The sequence below is a fragment of the Trichomycterus rosablanca genome, chromosome 22, assembly GCF_030014385.1.
Source record: "Trichomycterus rosablanca isolate fTriRos1 chromosome 22, fTriRos1.hap1, whole genome shotgun sequence".
NCBI lineage: Eukaryota > Metazoa > Chordata > Actinopteri > Siluriformes > Trichomycteridae > Trichomycterus > Trichomycterus rosablanca.
Window position 1 is genome coordinate 8,125,560 of NC_086009.1, and position 20,910 is coordinate 8,146,469.

Here is a 20,910-nt window from a genome sequence, read left to right on the forward strand (position 1 = left end):
AGGGTTAAGGGCCTTTCTCAAGGGCCCAACAGTGGCTGCATGGCACTGCATGGATTCAAACTCTGGATTCAAACCTTTCAGTTTATAGCCCAAAGTTCTACCCACTAGGCTACCACCATCCCAGAGAAGCCAGGTGTAGGTGTATATGTAACAAAGTAGAGGGCCAAGCACAGAACCCTGTGGGACACCAGTTGAAAGATTTGATGACACCCAGTAGGAATGCCCTTCTAGGTAGGAAGCCATTTACTGTCATGCTAAAACATTTATTCCAGGGTTGGGGGTGCATTTTTTGGTCAGCCAAAACATTAAAAGATAAATAAAGGTTCGAGTTTGTATTTATAATATAGTAACTTAATATTTGTATGCTTTTTTTATGCTGTACATATTTTATGCTTAAAAATATGGTAAAAACACACGCTGGGACACCAGAGCGGGGATCTCGAATACATCGTGTCGAGTCTCAGCTCTGCCTGCCGGCTGGGCTGAGCGGCCACATGAACAACGATTGGCCTGTTGTTCAGATAGGAGTGGGATATTTAAAGCCGGATAGGGACTCTCTCATAACAAATGCAATTACGACCTCTGCTGGCTGATTGATGGCGCCTGCACAGAGACGGGAAAAGAGTGCTGTCAGGGTGTATCTCTCCGTACACAGTGCTGATTCGCACTGCACTCGTAAAAGTGTAGGTGACAAAATGCATATGGCTGCCCACGTGTCGGAGGGGGCCTGGGTTAGCGTTGTTTTCTTCAATCGGAGCAGGAATCGGCATTGGTGGAGAGGAAGCATGACGCAATCGGGCAATTGGTGTGTATAATTTTATTGCAGTTGTCAATCTGATTGCTGACATGTAATTAATGCCAAAATGTTCTTTCATGTATTTTTTGAATATTTAATTAACATTGTTTAACGTTAAAGCAATTTAACGTTCCCTGTCCACTATATATCAATGCTTTCCTGCGTTCTTTAAGCACTTTTCATTACATGTGTACCGATGACTCAGCTCAGGAATAAATCTACTCATTTCTTTACTTTCCTTAGACGCAGCAAGTAACTGGTGTTGGCTTGAGCTGCCTCTATTGGCCATGGCGTGTTGTTTACGAATTCTGTATGGTTGCTATGGCTAGGTAGTTGCACCCTTTTGTTCTTCGTTTTGTTGCTTCTAAATGTTGATTCTTCACTTTGCTTTCTGGTGAGCATTCCCACGTTTATGGAGATTTATGGCACTGCTTAAAAACTGCTTTCTACTCTGTTTACTATACTCCAGGAGTTCTCAACCTTTTTAGACCCCCAGTGTTCAAAACAATTATCTGCAACCCTCTTGAAACGGGATATTCGCTTCTTGGTCATGGGAACTTTGATGAAACCATAATAAATACAAATATCTTGGTTTAAATTTTCTGACTTTGGTTGATGTAGTGGGTTTACCTCTAAACTTACCCAAGTCTGCTTTAGCGGGATCTGCATCAACAACTGAAATAAAATTATCCACAGTCGCCGTTCATTGAAGTTTCAGGTGACTGAATCAAATATTTCTCCATTCTCAAGGACCCAGTATAAGCTATAGATAGCTTAAAGCAAGTTTTATGACATCACAAGAGTACCACTATAAGTTAAAAGCCTATTGATTTTCCCATCCAATCATGTGTAATAATTTTTATTCTTCTCAACCATTACATTACATTTCCAGCATTTAGCAGACGTCTTTATCCAAAGTGACTTACAGTACTGTGACAGTATCAGTCTGAGCAATTGAGGGTTAAGGGCCTTGCTCAAGGGCCCAACAGCAGCAACCTGACAGTAGTGGGACCATCTTATTACTAGTCCAGTATGTACTGCCATACAGTAGTTCTAGTATGGTCAGTGGTGGGCTCGGCTTCTGTGCTCCGCACCGGACAGCTTCTTTATACACTGGTCAGCCATAACATTAAAACCACCTCCTTGTTTCTACACTCACTGTCCATTTTATCAGCTCCACTTACCATATAGAAGCACTTTGTAGTTCTACAGTTATTGACTGTAGTCCATCTGTTTTTCTGCATGCTTTTTTAACCTGCTTTCACCCTGTTCTTCAATGGTCAGGACCCTTACAGAGCAGGTATTACAAAGAGTCAACAAAGCATACAGAGAAACAGACAGACTACAGTCAGTAATTGTAGAACTACAAAATGCTTCTATATGGTAAGTGGAGCTGATAAAATGGACAATGTGTGTAGAAACAAGGAGGTGGTTTTAATGTTATGGCTGATCGGTGTATTATACTTATATATTATAATCCTATAATAATACTTCACTTTATTTGTTAAAGTAAAGGTTTATTTACTTGATGTTTTTATTCTCTACTTGTTTATACTAGTTTTTGGATGACAGGGTTTTATTTTGGCACCTCGGTTTGAGACGACCACTCTTACCAATGATTATAATATCTGCCACAAGTGACCTCTGTAAGGTTGTGTGTGTGTGTGTGTGTGTGAAAGAGAGAGCGAGTAAGAGTGTGTGTGTGTGTGCGAGAGAGAATGAGAAAAAGAGTTAGAGTGAGGGTGTGAGTGCTTGTGTGTGGGCGAGATAGAGAGAGAACCCTACCTCGGGTCTTGAGGGTTCCCCCTCAGATCTGAGACTACCACTTTAATTGGCTGCCAGTCCTTGGCTAAGATGTTTGCTTCCGTCATTGGCTACTTTAGTTGAAACAAACTGCCCTCATAAACACTGTCGCCCCTCCCAGACTTTCACAGGCTAATTCAGTCCCAAGTGCTCATATTACTGAAGAGTGAGGGACAAGAGTAAACTAGATAGAAGGGGAATTGGTATGGTGTTGGTGTTGGTGGTTTTTAAAATCCAGAAGAATTAACATTCTCAGCAAAACCACAGAAATAGGAAGAACTGAAGAAGGGATATCGGACCGGGAAAAAAAAACTGCTGAGAAAGTATAGATGTGACAAACAGAAGTAATGAAGAAAAGCGAGAAGGACTTTGCTCATGTACATGTGTGCTTGTATATAAGAGTAAATACATATCTGTACCAGGTATGAGGGCTGTTCTTCCCAGGCTGCTCACCATCCTTTTCCTCGCCTCGTTCTGCAGTGTGCTGTTCTGGGTCTTCCTCAGTAACAGGTGGGTTTCTCCTTCTCAAAGAACAACACATTATTTCTACACTCACTGTCCATTTTATCAGCTCTTACTTACCATATAGGAGCACTTTGCAGTTCTACACTTATTGACTGTAGTCCATCTGTTTCTCTGCATGCTTTGTTAGCCCCCTTTCATGCTGTCCTTCAATGGTCAGAACTCTCCCAGTACCACCACAGCGTAGGTATTATTTGGGTGGTGGTGTGTTAGTGTGTGCTGTGCTGGTATGAGTGGATGAGACACAGCAATGCTGATGGAGTATAATCCACCAACCTATAAAATATCCAGCCAACAGCGGCCCGTTGGCATCATCCTGTGACCACTGATGAAGGTCTAGAGCAGGGGTGTCAAACTCATTTTCACCGAGGGCCACATCAGCATTATGGTGGCCCTCAAAGGGCCGATTGTAACATCCTACTGTGATTGCAGTCACATTGCTGTTTTTCTTGAAGGCTGAATTCTGCATTTATATTGTTCTACTTTACCACAGACATGGCCTCATAACACAAGAGACGCACCGGTTTCTCTTCCTTAAGCACAAACTTGTTTTCACTTTCATGAAATTTCCACCTTCTGCTTAATTTTCTTACTTATCTTCTTGTACATTTTAGGATCATGTGTAAATATGTGTAACATCATCTACTGGTGGGCTGTGTCACTTTGCAGGTCACAAAATCAGCCTGCATTTTGAAAGATGCAGTTTGTTTAGGATTTTACAGTGTATTTTTAAGACAATCATTCTGCCCTCACTAATAGTTTATCCCCCTTTCCCAGCTAGACAGACAGACAGACAGACAGCTCTCTTCAGAATACAGTCGGTTTATTTGCTCGCCAGCTGTGTGATACACTGTGTGCATCAAAATGAAGTAAAAATACAAACAATAAAAACAATAAAGAACTTAATACAGTAAAAGCACACAGCTGTAGTCAAGTGTTACATCTGGTACAATATGAGATTTAACCAAACGTAAAATAGTGCTAACGAGTTAAAATTTTGTGTAAAGATACTAATTGCTATTAGTAACGTAACAACAGTATTTAATTATGGTAAATTTGTAACTAAAACGCTGTGATATACTCACTAAACATGTACTAAACGCCACTACTTACAGACGATGCTTTGGTATTATACTGCAAGATAATTATTTATATTTATTATTATTGTTTACATTACTGACTACGCTACTTCGCGTTCTCTTTGCCGTAAAAGTTACATGGCTTCTCAGCGAAGGTTAAAGTTAGTTGCCATGACTACAATGTCACGGTTGTCTCTTAAAGGCGCAGGAGTCCCGTTAAATTATAAGCGCGTCTCTGTAACGACTCGAACCATCACAACAATCATACAGTCGTTAAACCTCTCGCGGGCCACATAAAATGACGTGGCGGGCCGGATCTGGCCTGCGGGCCGTGAGTTTGACACCCCTGGTCTAGAGGATGACCAACTCAAACAGCAGCAATAGATTAGCGTCTATAAGGTGGACTATAAGGTGGACCAACTAGGTAGGAGTGTGTAATAGAGTGGACAGTGAGTATACACAGTACAGGACAGTAAAGCATTTACCACTTTGTAATGTTGTCATTCCTTTTCACCACACTTAAAAGACGTTTTGGCACGGAAGGAGACCAAGTGATTTAGTGTTTCAGCTTTTATTTTGTCTCATTCTACCTGTAAACACGTCTTAAGATGTGCAACAGTACGGGGTCGAAATTCTCCACACATTCTCTATTGGGGACAGGTCAGGACTGCAGGCAGGCCAGTCCAGTACCTGTTCCATCTTCTTCCGCAGCCATGCCTTTGTAATGTGTGCAGCATGTGGTTTGCATTGTCGTGTTGAAAAATGCATGGATCTCACTGGAAAAAATAACGTCTTGAAGGCAGCACATGTTGCTCTAAGATCACAATGTACTTTTCTGCATTAATGCTGCATCACAGAAGTGTAAATGACCTTTGCCAAGGGCACTGACACAGCCCCATACCATGACAGACCCTGGCTTTTGGACTTGTTCCTGATAACAGTCTGGATGGTCCTTTCCGTCTTTGGTCCAGAGCACACGGCGTTCATTTTTTCCAAAAAAGACCTGGAGTGCTGATTCATCTGACCCCAATACACATTTCCACAGTGTGATGGTCCATCCTAGATGCCTCCGTGCCCAGAGAAGTCGACGCCGCTTCTGGACATGGTTAACATAATGCTTTTTTTTTTTTGCACAGTAAAGTTTTAAGTGGTATTTGTGCATGTAACTCTGTATTGTAGTGCTCGACAAAGGTTTGCCAAAGTAATCCCTCATGTGGTTATATAAGCTATTGTTGAGTGGCGGTACATGATGCAGTGCCATCTGAGGGATCAAAGATCATGGGCGTTCAGCTTAAAGGGCGTTGGGTGTTAAAGGAGAAGGAACAAAAGGTTTAGTTTCTTTATGAGGAGGAATGGGTCACAAGGAATTAAGATAGTTTACTACATTACAAATAACTATGAGCAAACAGTCCGACAGTTGGTAACATTTCTCAATGCATATTTGCAAGGCTTTTAGGGATTTTACCATTTGCACATTGAGATGCACATTGAGATGTGACTAGACAAAGCAGAAGCTATTTATCAACATCTAGAAACGCCATCAGCTTCAGATTAGCAGACATCCCAAGTTGCAAAAACTCATTTCAGGGAGGTACCCCCGGACCTCGACCCCGACCCCCCAAGCCCAAAAACCCCCCCCCAAAAAAGCTAAAAAAAACAACACTCGCACACACCAAAGGATATGGGTGATAACAAAACTTTTAGGAGCTGCTAACTGAGCTACTAAACTAACTGTTCGCGTCACAAACACATTAATGTGTACTAAAAGATAATAGATTTATGTTCCCTACATAGTGCACTAGATAGTATTTTAGATATAAATTTATGTTCCCTATGTAGTGCACTAGATAGTGAATTAGACAATTGGTTTATGTTCCCTACACAGTGCACTAAATTGTATATCAGATAACGGATTTATGTTCCCTACATAGTGCACTAAATAGTGTATTAGATAACGCATTCATGTTCACTACATATTGCACTAGAAAGTATAACTAGATAGATGATTTGTGTTATTCATAGTGCACTAGATGGTGTATTACATAATTAATTATGTTCCCTACATAGTGCACTAAATTGTATATCAGATCACAGATTTATGTTCCCTACATAGTGCACTAGACAGTATATTAGACAATTGATTTATGTTCCCTACACAGTGTGCTGGATTGTATATCAGATAACGGATTTAATACGCGATGGGGAATTACGTCTGTGTCGCCTGCGGGCGTGTGTGTGTCGCTCTTGGCTGCTCGTTCTAGATTCCGGGAGATTTTATCTGACTTGCGGGCATCAGGGAGCCGCTATGTATATGCGGGAGACTCCCGGAACTTCCAGGAGACTTGGGATGTCTGTGGTTAGACGGAAGTGCATCTCGGACTACATACTACCATAAAGCTTAGTAAAGAACTGACCATTGATGGTGCACAAGCTTGGCAAATACTATCATTTATATAAACATTTATCTAAATGTTTATTTATAAGTGGCATTTTCCCCAAATATTAGGCAAACTGTAACTGTAAACTGTTCTTTCACTATAGTAAATATATGTGATAGGAACCAGCGAGGGGTAGTCTGCTATTCTAGTTATTCTGGTTAGTACCACTTCAGCAGCAGTTACAGGTTGACCTGTAGGTGACCATCTGAACCTGCTTCATGGTTGATACGGTTAGCATTGATACTGCTCATTGCTATTCTGCCCTGTTATCGAATGCACATGACACCACATTGTCATTTAATACCGCAACGTCCCAGCCATGCTTACCCCCCGTGGAGTCTTTTACTACCTCATATCTGTCAATTGCACATACATATTTCATGTATGTCTGTATGCACATATGAAAGCACTGCGCTTCATGTATTTTCACCACTAGACTATGTTGTATATATCTATTCCACAACCCCAAATCAGAAAAAGTTGGGATAGTATAGAAAATGCAAATTATAAGAAAGCACAGAGTTTCTTACATTTACTTTGACTTTTATTTGATTGCAGACAGGATGAACCCGAGATATTTCATAATTTGTCTGCTCAACTTCATTTCATTTGTTAATACAGTATACATGTACCTCCCATTCCTGCATTTCAGGTCTGCAGCACATTCCAAAAAAGTTGGGACGAGGGCAATTTAGTGCTAGTAATGAGGTGAAAAAACTCAATAATAATGTGATTCCAAACAGGTGATTGTAATCAGGAAAAACTGAGTCTTTGATGAGCAAAGATGATCAGAGAATCTCCAGTTTGTCAACAAATGCGTGAGAAAATGATTGAAATGTTTAAAAACAAAGATTGGAAGGGATTTGCATATTTCTCCCTCCACAGTGCATAATATCATTAAACCATTCAGGGAATTGGAAGAATTTCAGTGTGTAAAGGCCAATGGCGCATGCTTAAGCTGAATGCCCGTGATCTTTGATCCCTCAGACGGCACTGCATCAAGAACCACCACTCAACAATAGCTGATGTAACCACATGGGTGAGGGATTACTTTGGCAAACCTTTGTCGAGCACTACAATACAGAGTTACATGCACAAATGCCACTTTAAACTTTACTGTGCAAAAAAGAAGCCTTATGTTAACCATGTCCAGAAGCGGCGTCGACTTCTCTGGGCTCGGAGGCATCTAGGATGGACCATCACACAATGGAAACGCGTATTGTGGTCAGATGAATCAGCATTTCAGGTCTTTTTTGGAAAAAATGGACACAGTGTGCTCCGGACCAAAGACGAAAAGGACCATCCAGACTGTTATGAGCAACAAGTCCAAAAGCCAGGGTCTGTCACGGTATGGGGCTGTGTCAGTGCCCTTGGCAAAGGCCATTTACACTTCAGTGATGGCAGCATTAATGCAGAAAAGTACATTGAGATCTTAGAGCAACATGTGCTGCCTTCAAGATGTAATCTTTTCCAAGGACGTCCATGCATTTTTCAACAAGACGATGCAAAACCACATGCTGCACACATTACAAAGGCATGGCTGAGGAAGAAGAGGGTACGGGTACTGGACTGGCCTGCCCGCAGTCCTGACCTGTCTCCAATGCGACACTGACGACCCCGTACTGTTGCACGTTAAGACTTGTTTGCAGGAACAATGAGACAAAATAAAAGCTGAAACACTAAATCACTTGGTATCCTCGGTGCCAAAACGTCTTTTAAGTGTGGTGAAAAGGAATGGCAACATTACAAAGTGGTAAATGCTTTATTGTCCCAACTTTTTTGGAATGTGTTGCAGGCCAGAAATGCAGGAATGGATGTTTATTAATAAATGAAATGAAGTTGACCAGAGAAAACATGAAATATCTCAGGTTCATCCTGTCTGCAATCAAATAAAAGTCAAAGTAAATGTAAGAAACTCTGTGTTTTTTTTATTATTTGCATTTTCTTTGCTGTCCCAACTTTTTCTGATTTGGGGTTGTAGTATATAATAGTAATCAGTTCTACTTTGAACATTTTATAGTTTTATCTGAAACTTCCTGTATTCCAAATTTAGTAACCGAGTCAGCAAGAACACAATAAGTACTGAATGTCTGGGAGGAGTGGGAGGAAATACCAATATCATGTGATACTGCTTAGTGTGTGTGTGTTAGGATAAGTCTAGAGAAAAAAAAAAATCATGCTTAATTATTTGGTTGAAATGTATTATTGTAATTAATGTGATGTTTTTGGTAGCCCTAATGAGCTCTCTTAAGTCCAAGCCACAATAAAATTGGGAATTATTTGTATCTGTACTGTCTTAGATTTTCCTAGTTATAAACTACAGTTAATTTCAAAAGCTCACTGACAATTTAAGAATATAATTATTAGTTATTTCACTGATTTGTGTCTGAGTATTTTTTTGACTAATCAATTGGAACCCATACTTACTTCTCCATAACAACTTTAATTTCTTTCATTAGTTTCATTAGTTCTTTCTGGTTGGTCACATATACACCAATCAGCCATAACATTAAAACCACCTCCTTGTTTCTACACTTACTGTTCATTTTATCAGCTCCACTTACCATATAAAAGCACTTTGTAGTTGTACAATTACTGACTGTAGTCCATCTGTTTCTCTGCATGCATTGTTAGCCCCCTTTCATCCTGTTCTTCAATGGTCAGGACCAGCACCACCACTACAGAGCAGGTATTATTTGGGTGGTGGGTCATTCTCAGCACTGCAGTGACACTGACATGGAGGTGATGTGTTAGTGTGTGTTGTGCTGGTATGAGTGGATAAGACACAGCAGCGCTGCTGAACTGAGAATAGTCCACCAACCAAAAAAATATCCAGCCGACAGCGCCCCGTGGGCAGCGTACTGTGACCACTGGTGAAGGTCTAGAAGATGGCCGACTCAAACAGCAGCAATAGATGAGAGATCGTCTCTGACTTTACATCTGCAAGGTGGACCAACTAGGTAGGAGTGTCTAATAGAGTGGACAGTGAGTGGACACTCTGATCCACTCATACCAGCACAACACACACTAACACACCACCACCATGTCAGTGTCACTGCAGTGCTGAGAATGACCCACCACCCAAATAATACCTGCTCTGTAGTGGTTCTATGGGGTCCTGACCATTGAGGAACAAGGTGAAAGCCGACTAAAAAGCATGCAGAGAAACAGATGGACTACAGTCAGTAATTGCAGAACTACAAAGTGCTTCTATATGGTAAGTGGAGCTGATAACATGGACAGTATTAAATCCGTTATCTGATATACTGTCTAGTGCACTATGTAGGGAACATAAATCCGTGATCTGATATACAATTTAGTGCACTATGTAGGGAACATAAATCCGTGATCTGATATACAATTTAGTGCACTATGTAGGGAACATAATTAATTATGTAATACACTATCTAGTGCACTATGTAAGGGACACAAATCATCATCTAGTTATACTTTCTAGTGCACTATGTAGTGAACATGAATGCGTTTTCTAATACACTATCTAGTGCACTATGTAGGGAACATAAATCCGTGATCTGATATACAATTTAGTGCACTATGTAAGGAACCTAAATCCGTTAACTAATACGCTACCTAAAGCATTATGTAAGAAACATAAGTCTATTATCTAGTACACTATCTAGTGCACCAAGTAAGGAACATAAATTCTTTTCTAATATACAATCTAGTGCACTATGTAGGGAACATAAATCTATTATCTTTCACACTATCTAGTGCACTATGTAGTATACATTAATGTGTTTATGATGCGAACAGTTAGTTTAGTAGCTCAGTTAGCAGCTCCTAAAAGTTCTGTTATAACCAATATCCTTTGGTGTGTGCGAGAGGTTTTTTAGCTTTTTTTTTTTTTTGGGCTTCAGGGGTCGGGGTCGAGGTCCGGGTCCGGTACCTCCCTGAAATTAGTTTTTGCAGCTTGGGATGTCTGACATGGTCACATGGTCAGTAGTCTTCAAAAAAATTTCCCTATCAGCATTGCAACAAAGTCCTGCAACAGTCTTAATCAGATTAATGTCAGGGATTCAACTTGGACTTCTACATATTAAGTCTATTGGTTTTAAAGCACTCCAGAGTTGCTTTGCCAGTTTGCTTGTCCTTCTGTTGGAAAGCGAACCCCCAACACGATCATAAATCTGTCAGGTTTTCTTTTAGGATTGCACTTTTGGCTTCACCCATCTTGCCAGTTTCTTGTTGATAAAAGAAACATAACTACATGCTGCCATGAATATGCTTTGCTATGGAAGCAGTGTTCTCAGGGTGTTAGCTGTTTACCACAGTAATATTTTTCATCCCTGTTTTCAATATTTGCTTTATTCCCTAACATGTCTTTAGGTCAAATTCAAGCAGCTTTTTATATATAAATAAATAAGGACTTCATTCTCTATGGACCCTTTTTAGCTTATCATATGACTTCTACCAGCATAACTACACTGATCAGCCATAACATTAAAACCACCTCCTTGTTTCTAAACTCACTAGTTATTTTATCAGCTCCACTTACCATATAGGAGCACTTTGAAGTTCTGCAATTACTGACTGTAGTCCATCTGTTTCTCTACATACTTTTTTAGCCTCCTTTCACCCTGTTCTTCAATGGTCAAGACCCCCACAGGATCACTACAGATCAGGTATTATTTAGGTGGTGGGTCATTCTCAGCACTGCAGTGACACTACCATGGTGGTGGTGTTTTAGTGTGTGTTGTGCTGGAATGAGTTTTTAAATACCGTGTCCACTCACTGTCCACTCTGTTAGACACTCCTATCTAGTTGGTCCACCTTGTAGATGTAAAGTCAGAGACGATCACTCATGTATTGCTGCTGTTTGAGTTGGTCATCTTCTAGACCTTCATCAGTGGTCACAGGACGCTGCACACGGGTGCTGTTGGCTGGATATATTTTGGACTATTCTCAGTCCAGCAGTGACTGTGAGGTGTTTAACACTAGAATGACTACAGTTACGCTTTTTTGCGCAAGGGACTCTAGCCTCTCGATCCCCCGCTCCCCTGTTGTGAGCCACCACCCAAATAATACCTGCTCTGTAGTGGTCCTGGGAGAGTCCTGAGCATTGAAGAACAGGGTGAAAGGAGGTGAACAAGCATGCAGAGAAACAGATGGAATACAGTCAGTAATTGTAGAACTACAAAGTGCTTCTATATGGTAAGTGGAGCTGATAAAATGGACAGGAGGTGGTTTTAATGTTATGGCTGATCGGTGTATATACTATATACACAGAGTCTTTAACTTATTCTTTTAGTCTTTTTTCCAGATTGGTAACACTGCTGATTTCTTTTTTCCTTCTTCTTTCTTTTTTTACAGTCCTCGTGATCCACATACTGCTGCAGTCTCTGATAAAACAAAACTCTCATGCAAACCTCACAAGTAACAACTTTTACTCCCTTAACACAGATTACCCTCTGTAACACCACACCATTAAAAAAAACTATTATATTATATGTATTGTATTTATGCATTTTCTCCCTTATTCTCCCAATTTAACGTAGCCAATTAGTCTTCCGCTTCTGCGGACCCTGATTGCATCCGAGGAGGGTATATTTGCCTGACTTGTCCTCCCTTTGACGCAAACACAGTCCACTGACTCCCTCTTATTTAGGCCAGTCTCGCACATGGAGAGCCACGCACTGATCGGGGTCCTTACACAGTGTCGAAGACCCCACCCTTCTTTGTAGTCTTGGTCTTTTACCACCCAGCAGACTAGTGGTCAATTTTGTCTGCTGCAGACACTGCCTTTGAATTATGCCTGCTAGGGGGCACCCAGGCAACCCTTAGTAGTTTAGAGTAATAGTAGAAGTTTAGAATCCCAGCGCTGGTGTGCTAGTGGAATATCCTGCTGCGCCACCTGGGTGCCCACTTTTGTTTTTTATTAAGTAAATAGATACAAAATAGATACAAAATAGATACAAAAATCCCCAAAGAAGAGCTACCAACCCAAAGCATGCACCCTAAACAACTCTGTTATTTTAGATTAGGTGTAAATAACACTGCATGGTTATGTGAACACAGCTACGCTAATGTCATCAGCCTGTCGCTTTTCTCTGCTCTCATCGTGCATGTGTATTTCTGTTTCAGGGGCAACAACAATGTTAGCAGATTGCTACGTCTTTACTCTTCCAAATGGAGAAAGCATGAGAGCAATTTTAAAAAGTTCAGGTGACAAAGTATAATAAAGTATAATGTCCTAGCTGTTTTTAGTTGCTAAGCTAGCATAAATATGAGCATGTATACATGCATTATGCATTATTAAAATACATTTAATTTGTTGTGTTTTTAGGTTATTGCTAAGCAACACTTCTAACGCCTTTTCCAAGGCTATAGTCACACAATCTAATACGCCGGTGGGGTCAAAACTGGTGTTTGACGGTGACCCAAAAAAGTCCCTGGAGGTGAAACAACCTCTTTTTAACACATTCGTCAAGGTATGTAAGGTTTGTGTTTATAAATATGGTAGTTAAGCTATTAATTTAACTACATTTTAGTAACAAGGTCATAGCACACCAGCGCCAAGATTCCGAGCTTCCGGGTTCGAATCTCGGTTCTGCTACCAGTCGGCTGGGCACCCTCTAGCAGGCATAATTGAATTCAGTCTGCTGGGTGGAAAAGACCGGACTAAGGGGTGGGGGTAAGGACCTTGGAAGCTATACATGTGAAGTCCTGTCTTCAGTCCTCTTACTTTTTGGTATAATGGTGGTGTTTATATAATTCAATGAATATATTCAACAAAAACGTTCTCACATCAATCATCTGCACCTCCGTGCCCCCTCTGATGGCCAAAATATAGCAACACAAAAGGACAAGACTCTTAACCTGGGTCAGTTGCTTAAAGTTCAAGATCTGGGAACATATCGTACACCCAGTATCGTACATGATCTCCTCTCTCAGCATTTGTAACAACTTCTTAGTTTACCATGGTTGGAAAACATCTCAGGCTTATATCACAGCTGAATCACAGCCAAAATATTCCCTGTACTCCTCTAGGGTAAGGAAAAGGGAGGGGGAGATTATGGCTGACCCTTTACACCCTGGTCATCTCAGGCTTGGACCAAATGCCACCTTCTCAGCTTTTTTCCCCCGAGGCCAACACTATCCTAAACAAGGGTGATTCCCACATCCCTCTGCTTTAAACAGCTGCACATGGACTTTATCACACATGCTGCACATGTGTCTACTGATTAGGTGCCTCTTGCACTTTTTCCTCATGCAATCAGCGCACATATGCACATATTCATTAATGAAGTTGTTTTTACATAAAGTTTGATAGTGTCTCTATTCTATGTTTATATATAGTTTACCTTTCTATATTATTTAATTAGATGTTAAATATGTTGACATCTGCACCAAGAGACATTTCTTGTACATCTGGTACTTGGCAAATTAATAAGGATTCTGAGGGAAAATAAGGGTGTTTTTCCCCCCAAATTGTCCCCTGAGTCTAGCCGTATCCAATTACCTAATGATGCTTACTTCCAATGCTGACTGAGGAGAGCCGTGACTAACACACGCCCCCTCCGACACATGTGAAGTAGCTGACTGCATCTTTTCACCTGCATGAGACGAGTTTATATGTGGATCAGAGTTACACACTGACCGCCATTATTCCTCGCCTCTGATGCAGGCGACATTAATCAGCCTTACTTGCATCAGTTATGAGGTCCCCTCAGGCACCCTTCTTTACGAACGAGCCAATCACTGTTTGTGTAGGCGCCCAGCCTGCCGGGAGCAGAGCTGAGATTCGAACTTACGAGTTGGAGAAGTCAGTTCTGGTGGTATTGAGTTCCCATTGGTTTAATCATGCTGTAACCCAAATTTAGGTCTTATAGACTAGCATTAGGTAGACTAGCAGAATCCCATCCGGCACCCACCCTAAGAACGAACCAATCACTGTTTGTGTAGGTGCCCAGCCTGCCGGGAGCAGAGCTGAGATTCGAACTTACGAGTTGGAGAAGTCAGCTCTGGTGTTATTGAGTTCCCATTGGTTTAATCATGCTGTAACCCAAATTAAGGTCTTATAGTCTAGCTGTAGGTTTTAAGATCAGCATTATCATGTAGAGGTTGAACATTGTGACATGTAGTATTTTAGACTAGCAGAATGTTTTGTTAATACTGCCATCATTCCTTATTTAGTTTAGAGTGATAAATCCTTTTTTTCTTTGGGGGATTAACTATTAAATATAAAGCACTTTAATACATGTAAGATATTTTTTCTCTTTAGAAGCAGCCCTTTAAAAGTGGAAAGTTGGAGTCGTGTACTGTGGTGGGAAATGGAGGCATTCTTGCCAACAGCAGCTGTGGAAAAGAAATAGATGCTGCTGAATTTGTCATCAGGTCTGACAGCAATAATATTAATATAACAATAAATGAGACCGTTTTAGTAAATGTAATACACTGATTAGCCATAACATTAAAGCCACCTCCTTGTTTCTACACTCACTGTCCATTTTATCAGCTCCACTTAACATATAGAAGCACTTTGTAGTTCTACAATTGCTGACTGTAGTCAATCTGTTTCTCTACATACTTTTTCAACCTGCTTTTACCCTGTTCTTCAATGGTCAGGACCCCCACAGGACCACCACAGAGCAATATTATTTAGGTGGTGGATCATTCTCAGCACTGCAGTGACACTGACATGGTGGTGGTGTGTTAGTGTGTGTTGTGCGTGGATGAGTGGATCAGACACAGCAGCGCTGCTGGAGTTTTTAAATACCGCGTCTCAGCTCTGCCTTTCCGACTGGGCTGGGCGGCAGCATGAACAACGATTGGCTGTTGTTCAGGGTTAGAGGGTAAAAAAAAGTCGGATCATAGGTCCTCATAAGTGGTGCAACTGCTGCCCCTGCTGGCTGACTGCTGGCGCCTGCTCAGGGCTGAGGAATAATGCTGATGGGGGTGTGGCCCTCCGTACACAGTGCTCGTCGGTGTATGAACTCGACTCGTGCAGGTGAAAAATGCAGTCTGTACTGACTGTACGTGCCGGAGGGGGCGTATATCAGTTGAGAGGCGTCCTCAGTCAGCGGTGAAGGGTCGAATCTGTATAGAGGACGCAATCAATGTAATTGGACACGACTAGATTAGGGGAGAAAAACTGGGGGAACTCCATCAGCATTGCTGTGTCTGATCCACTCATACCAGCACAACACACACTAACACACCACCACCATGTCAGTGTCACTGCAGTGCTGAGAATGATCCACCACCCAAATAATACCTACTCTGTAGTGGTCCTGGGAGAGTCCTGACCATTGAAGAACAGCATGAAAGGGGGCTAACAAAGCATGCAGAGAAACAGATGGACTACAATCAGTAATTGTAGAACTACAAAGTGCTTACATATGGTAAGTCGAGCTAATAAAATGGACAGTGAGTGTAGAAACAAGGAGGTGGTTTATATAGCATATGTTTTTTACAGTATTTTTTCCTGTTCTGCTTTAGGTGCAATCTTGCCCCACTGGGGAAAGTACATGAAAAAGATGTTGGAAACAAAACACATCTTGTTACAGCCAATCCCAGCATCTTCCAGGAAAAGTAAGTTGCATAATCAATTACATGTGCTTGTTAGTAAAGAATAAGACAGACTAAATATGGCTTTACCAATGTATTGTGCTATTGGCAAATAGTTTCTAGTGTTCCTTTGAACCCCTTGTCTACACAGGGTCTTCAAAATAATCCCCACCCCCATGCTTTAGTCATATGGCTGTACATGACCTGTATACTACAATAACACTGATGTTGGAAATAAATTGGACTTATTGATTACTGTTTGGGTGGCTCACATGGTAGAAGGTCCTAGGTTCAATTCCCAGGTGGAGCAGTCTGGGTCCTTTCTGTTTCTGTGTTTCCGCCGGGAGTTTAGGTGTCCTCCTACAGTCCAAAGACATGCAGTCAGGTTAACTAGATACAGAAGACTGGCCTATTGAGTGTTTCTTACCTTTTGCCTGGTGAATTGTACCCATCGAGACCCTGAATAGGATAAAGTTGTGGTAAAACAGACAATGAATGAATGATGTTTGTTCATTTTTTGCTCTAAACCAATGTAATAACGGTGAATTAGTAACTATAATTTCTCATTGTTTTGGTTAAGACATGTTGGGAATTTCCACATTTTCTTCAAACATGTTGGCTAATTACAAAGACAAGACTGTACAAGACTATTTGCACTGTAAAATTATTAAGGATTATACAGATCAAATGACACCAATTACACCAGTGTCTGGTGGGGGAAGGGGAAGGGGGTGCTGGAGCCTATCCCAGCTTTTCAACACCCTGGATGGGGCGCCAGTCCATCGCAGGGCAGACACACAAACACACCCATTCACCTATAGGGCAATTCAGTGTCTACAATTAACTTGACTGCATGTTTTTGGACTGTGGGAGGAAACCGGAGCTCCCGGAGGAAACCCACACAGACACGCCTGGGGATCAAACCCAGGACCTTTTTGCTGTGAGGCGACAGTGCTGCCAACTGAGCCACCATGCTAAATGAACTCATTATAGGGACAGTGAGGGACAGTGCTAGCCTAGTGGGTAGAGCTTTGGCTATCAACTGGAAGATTGGCGGTTCAAATGCAGGCTCTGTTGGGTCCTTGAGCAAGGCCCTTAACCTTGTCTGCTTCAGGGGCGTCGTACGATGGCTGACCCTGCGCTCTGACCCCAGCTTCCAAACAAGCTGGGATATGCAAAGAAAGAATTTCATTGTACTGTACGTCTGTATATGTATATATGACAAATAAAGTATATCTATCTTATATCTATATATCTATATCTGATAATCAGCTTATTAAAATATCTTTCCAATTGCCTGATTGTGTCAGGCTTCCTCTCCACCAATGCCGATCCCTGCTCTGATTGAGGAGAACAAAGCTAACCCACGCCCCCTTCGACACGTGGGCAGCATGCCGTATGCATCTTATCACTTACACTTTGAGGAGTGCAGTGCAGCTCAGCATTGTGTACGGAGAGACACACCCTGACAGCACTCTTTTCCCATCTCTGTGCAGGCACCATTAATCAGCCAGCAGAGGTTGTAACTGCATTAGTTATAAGAGAGTCCTGATGTCTTAGCTGATATCTTATAATCAGCTTATTAAAATACTTTTACCTTTTTAATCTTTGCAACAGATTGCAGCTCCTTATTTCTCTCTCTGCTCCTCCTAGGTACAAAGGACTAATGGAGCGACGTCGTCCATTTGTAGAGAGCCTGCACCCTTACGGAAATTCTTTGCTCCTGCTGCCTGCTTTCTCTTTCGCCCCCAACACGCCCATCTCTCTGCGTGTCTATTACACCCTGGAGGACTTTCGTAAAGCCACTCCACAAGTCATCTTTCTCAATCCAGACTACGTGAAAAGACTCGCAGGCTTATGGAAAAGCCGGGGACTCTGCGCGGCACGCCTCAGCACAGGGCTCATCATGGCCAGCCTGGCTGTAGAGCTGTGCGATAACGTCCACCTGTACGGTTTCTGGCCGTTCGAATTTCACCCGACTACTCGGCAGAAGCTCAGCAACCACTACTACGATAACCGACCATGCAAAAAGAATGTGCATTCGATGTCTACTGAGTTTGAGCTTCTGCTCGAGCTTCATACTCGTGGCGTGCTCCATCTGCATCTAGGGGAGTGCCCAGTGAACTCTGATTAAACTGTACCTCAAACGGTTCCGACGTTAAAATGCTTCACATATTCCAGTTATGTTTAATTTAAGATAAAGAATAAAAATGCAGCTTAATTTATTAAAGATAAAGACTTATTCTAAACCTTAACAATTTTTTTAAAGAAAGAAATAAACTCTACATAGACTACCTATCGAGAGCAGAATGCTTTACTGACTTGTTCTTTTGAGATGCAGCACAGACTACAGAGATGATCGTGTGAGTATTTTAAGGTAGGCTGTCCTGTGTATTTAATTTATAAGTGTTATTTAATGACTGCTGTGAAATGTGGCACTTTGGTAAAGCCCTAATCAAAAACCTAAGTTCTACAATTACTGACTGTTGTCCATCTGTTTCTCTGCATGCTTTGTTAGCCCCCTTTCATGCTGTTCATCAATGGTCAAAACTCTCACAGGACCACTACAGAGCGGGTATTATTTAGGTGGTGGGTCATTCTCAGCACTGCAGTGACACTGACAAGGTGCTGGTATGAGTGGATCAGACACAGCAGCGCTGCTGGAGTTTTTAAACACCTCACTGTCCCTGCTGGACTGAGAGTAGTCAACCAACCAAAAATATCCAGCAAGCAGCACCCTGTGTGCAGCGTCCTGTGACCACTGATGAAGGTCTAGAAGATGACCAACTCAAACATCAGCAATAGATGAGAGATCGTCTCTGACTTTACATCTACAAGGTGGACCAACTAGGTAGGAGTGTCTAGCAGAGTGGACAGTGAGTGGACACGGTATTTAAAAACTCCAGCAGCGCTGCTGTGTCTGATCCGCTCATACCAGCACAACACACACTAACACACCCCCACCATGTCAGTGTCACTGCAGTGCTGAGAATGATCCAGCACCTAAATAATACCTGCTCTGTGGTGGTCCTGTGGTGGTCCTGACCATAGAAGAACAGAGTAAAAGAAGGTTAAAAAAGTATGTAGAGAAACAGATAAACTACAGTCAGTAATTGTAGAACTACAAAGTGCTTCTATATGGTAAGTGGAGCTGATAAAATGGACAGTGAGTGTAGCTTTTCTTGGATCTAAGTTGCTTAACATTAAGTTGGATACTTTTGTTAGATATCTAATTAATATAGTCCTACCATTATATTTGTTACATTATGAAAAAATACTAATGCATAGTAGATTGTTTATCATTTAAATTCTTTTCAGTCTTCTTATTCGACTTGGAATTTGTGTTCTCTTTGCAACCTGGTACGTGTCCAATGCCAAGGGTGCAGAATTTAGCTAAACGTAGTTGCACTCTAAAATACTGTATCTAGGCGAATCAACACTCACTGTAGAAGAAGTGGCTCATACTGGAGAATTAATGCATCTGGCTTATCGATTAAGGAAGAATTTAATTACTATAATGCATGCCAGAACAGCATTTCATAAATTCGTCAGCCTTTTATATGCCATCGGGTACTGCTCTGCCAACTGTGCCATGCATCACATTTCTGTAGTGCCAAGCACTTCTGTGGTTTAGTCCAGAAATCAATTCAATCTCAGGTTCAGATATTTCAAAGGGGCCTTTAATCAGTGCAAAACCTCTGGAGTAAGTTTCCATAAACTAGAAATGATAGCAGCAGGTTCACTGACAGATCGGGCATAACATGATGACCACCTTCCTAATATTGTGTTGGTCCCCCTTTTGAGGCATGGACTCCACTAGACCCCTGAAGGTGTGCTGTGGTATCTGGCATCAAGATGTCAGCAGCAGATCCTTTAACTCCTGTAAGTTGTGATGTGGGGCCTCCATGGATCTGACCTGTTCGTCCAGCACATGCCACAGAGGCTCGATCGGATTGAGGTCTGGGGAACTTGGAAGCCAAGTCAACACCTCAAACTGGTTGTTGTGGTCCTCAAACCATCCACCACCAAAGAGGCCACAGCCATCAGAGAATACAGTCTCCATGAAAGGGTGTACATGGTCTGTAACAATGCTTAGGTAGGTGGTACGTGTCAAAGTAACAACCACATGGATGGCAGGACCCAAGGTTTCCCAGCAGAACATTGCCCAAAGCATCACACTGCCTCCGCTAGCTTGCCTTCTTCCCATAGTGCATCCTGGTGCCATGTGTTCCCCAGGTAAGTGATGCACACTCACCCGGCCAACCACGTGATGTAAAAGAAAACGTGATTCATCAGACCAGGCCACCTTCTTCCATTGCTCTATGCTCACGTGCCCATTGTTGGTGCTTTTGGCGGTGGACAGGGGTTAGCATGGGCACCCTGACTGGCACTCTGCAGCCCCATATGCAACAAACTGCGATGCACTGTGTATTCTGATACCTTTCTATCAGAACCAGCGTTAACTTCTTCAGCAATTTGAGCTACAGTAGCTCGTCTGTTGGATCGTACCACACGGGCCAGCCTTCGCGCTCCACGTGCATTAATGAGCCTTGGCCGCCCATGACCCTTTTGCCGGTTTACCACTGTTCCTTCCTTGGACCATTTTTGATAGATACTGACGACTGTAGACCGGGAACACCCCACAAGTGCTGCAGTTTTGGAGATGCTCTGACCCAGTCATCTAGCCATCACAATTTAGCCCTTGTCAAAGGTTCACTTGCTGCCTGATATATCCCACCCACTT

The 20,910-nt window shown here is 42.0% G+C and overlaps 1 protein-coding gene across 2 annotated transcripts; it reads left to right on the top strand.

The window, feature by feature from the left end:
• The first annotated feature begins 2,753 nt into the window (after positions 1–2,753).
• LOC134336305 (alpha-2,8-sialyltransferase 8F-like) lies at positions 2,754–18,462 on the top strand. 2 transcript variants are annotated; one of them, XM_063019034.1, is made up of 7 exons: positions 2,754–3,109; positions 11,970–12,032; positions 12,741–12,821; positions 12,943–13,087; positions 14,881–14,993; positions 16,098–16,190; positions 17,820–18,462. In XM_063019034.1, the coding sequence occupies exons 1-7, from the start codon at positions 3,024–3,026 to the stop codon at positions 18,298–18,300; spliced, it is 1,062 nt and encodes a 353-aa protein (XP_062875104.1). In that variant the 5' UTR covers positions 2,754–3,023; the 3' UTR covers positions 18,301–18,462. The 2 variants fall into 2 exon arrangements, with proteins under 2 accessions (XP_062875104.1, XP_062875105.1); XM_063019035.1 differs by lacking the exon at positions 11,970–12,032.
• Positions 18,463–20,910: the final 2,448 nt, after the last annotated feature.

Coding starts and splice junctions, on each gene's coding strand:
- LOC134336305 (XM_063019034.1), top strand. CDS start 3,024: ATGAGGGCTGTTCTTCCCAGGCTGCTCACCATCCTTTTCCTCGCCTCG. Junction 12,033..12,740: donor CTCTCATGCAAACCTCACAA/GTAACAACTTTT, acceptor TTTCTGTTTCAG/GGGCAACAACAATGTTAGCA. Junction 16,191..17,819: donor CCCAGCATCTTCCAGGAAAA/GTAAGTTGCATA, acceptor TGCTCCTCCTAG/GTACAAAGGACTAATGGAGC.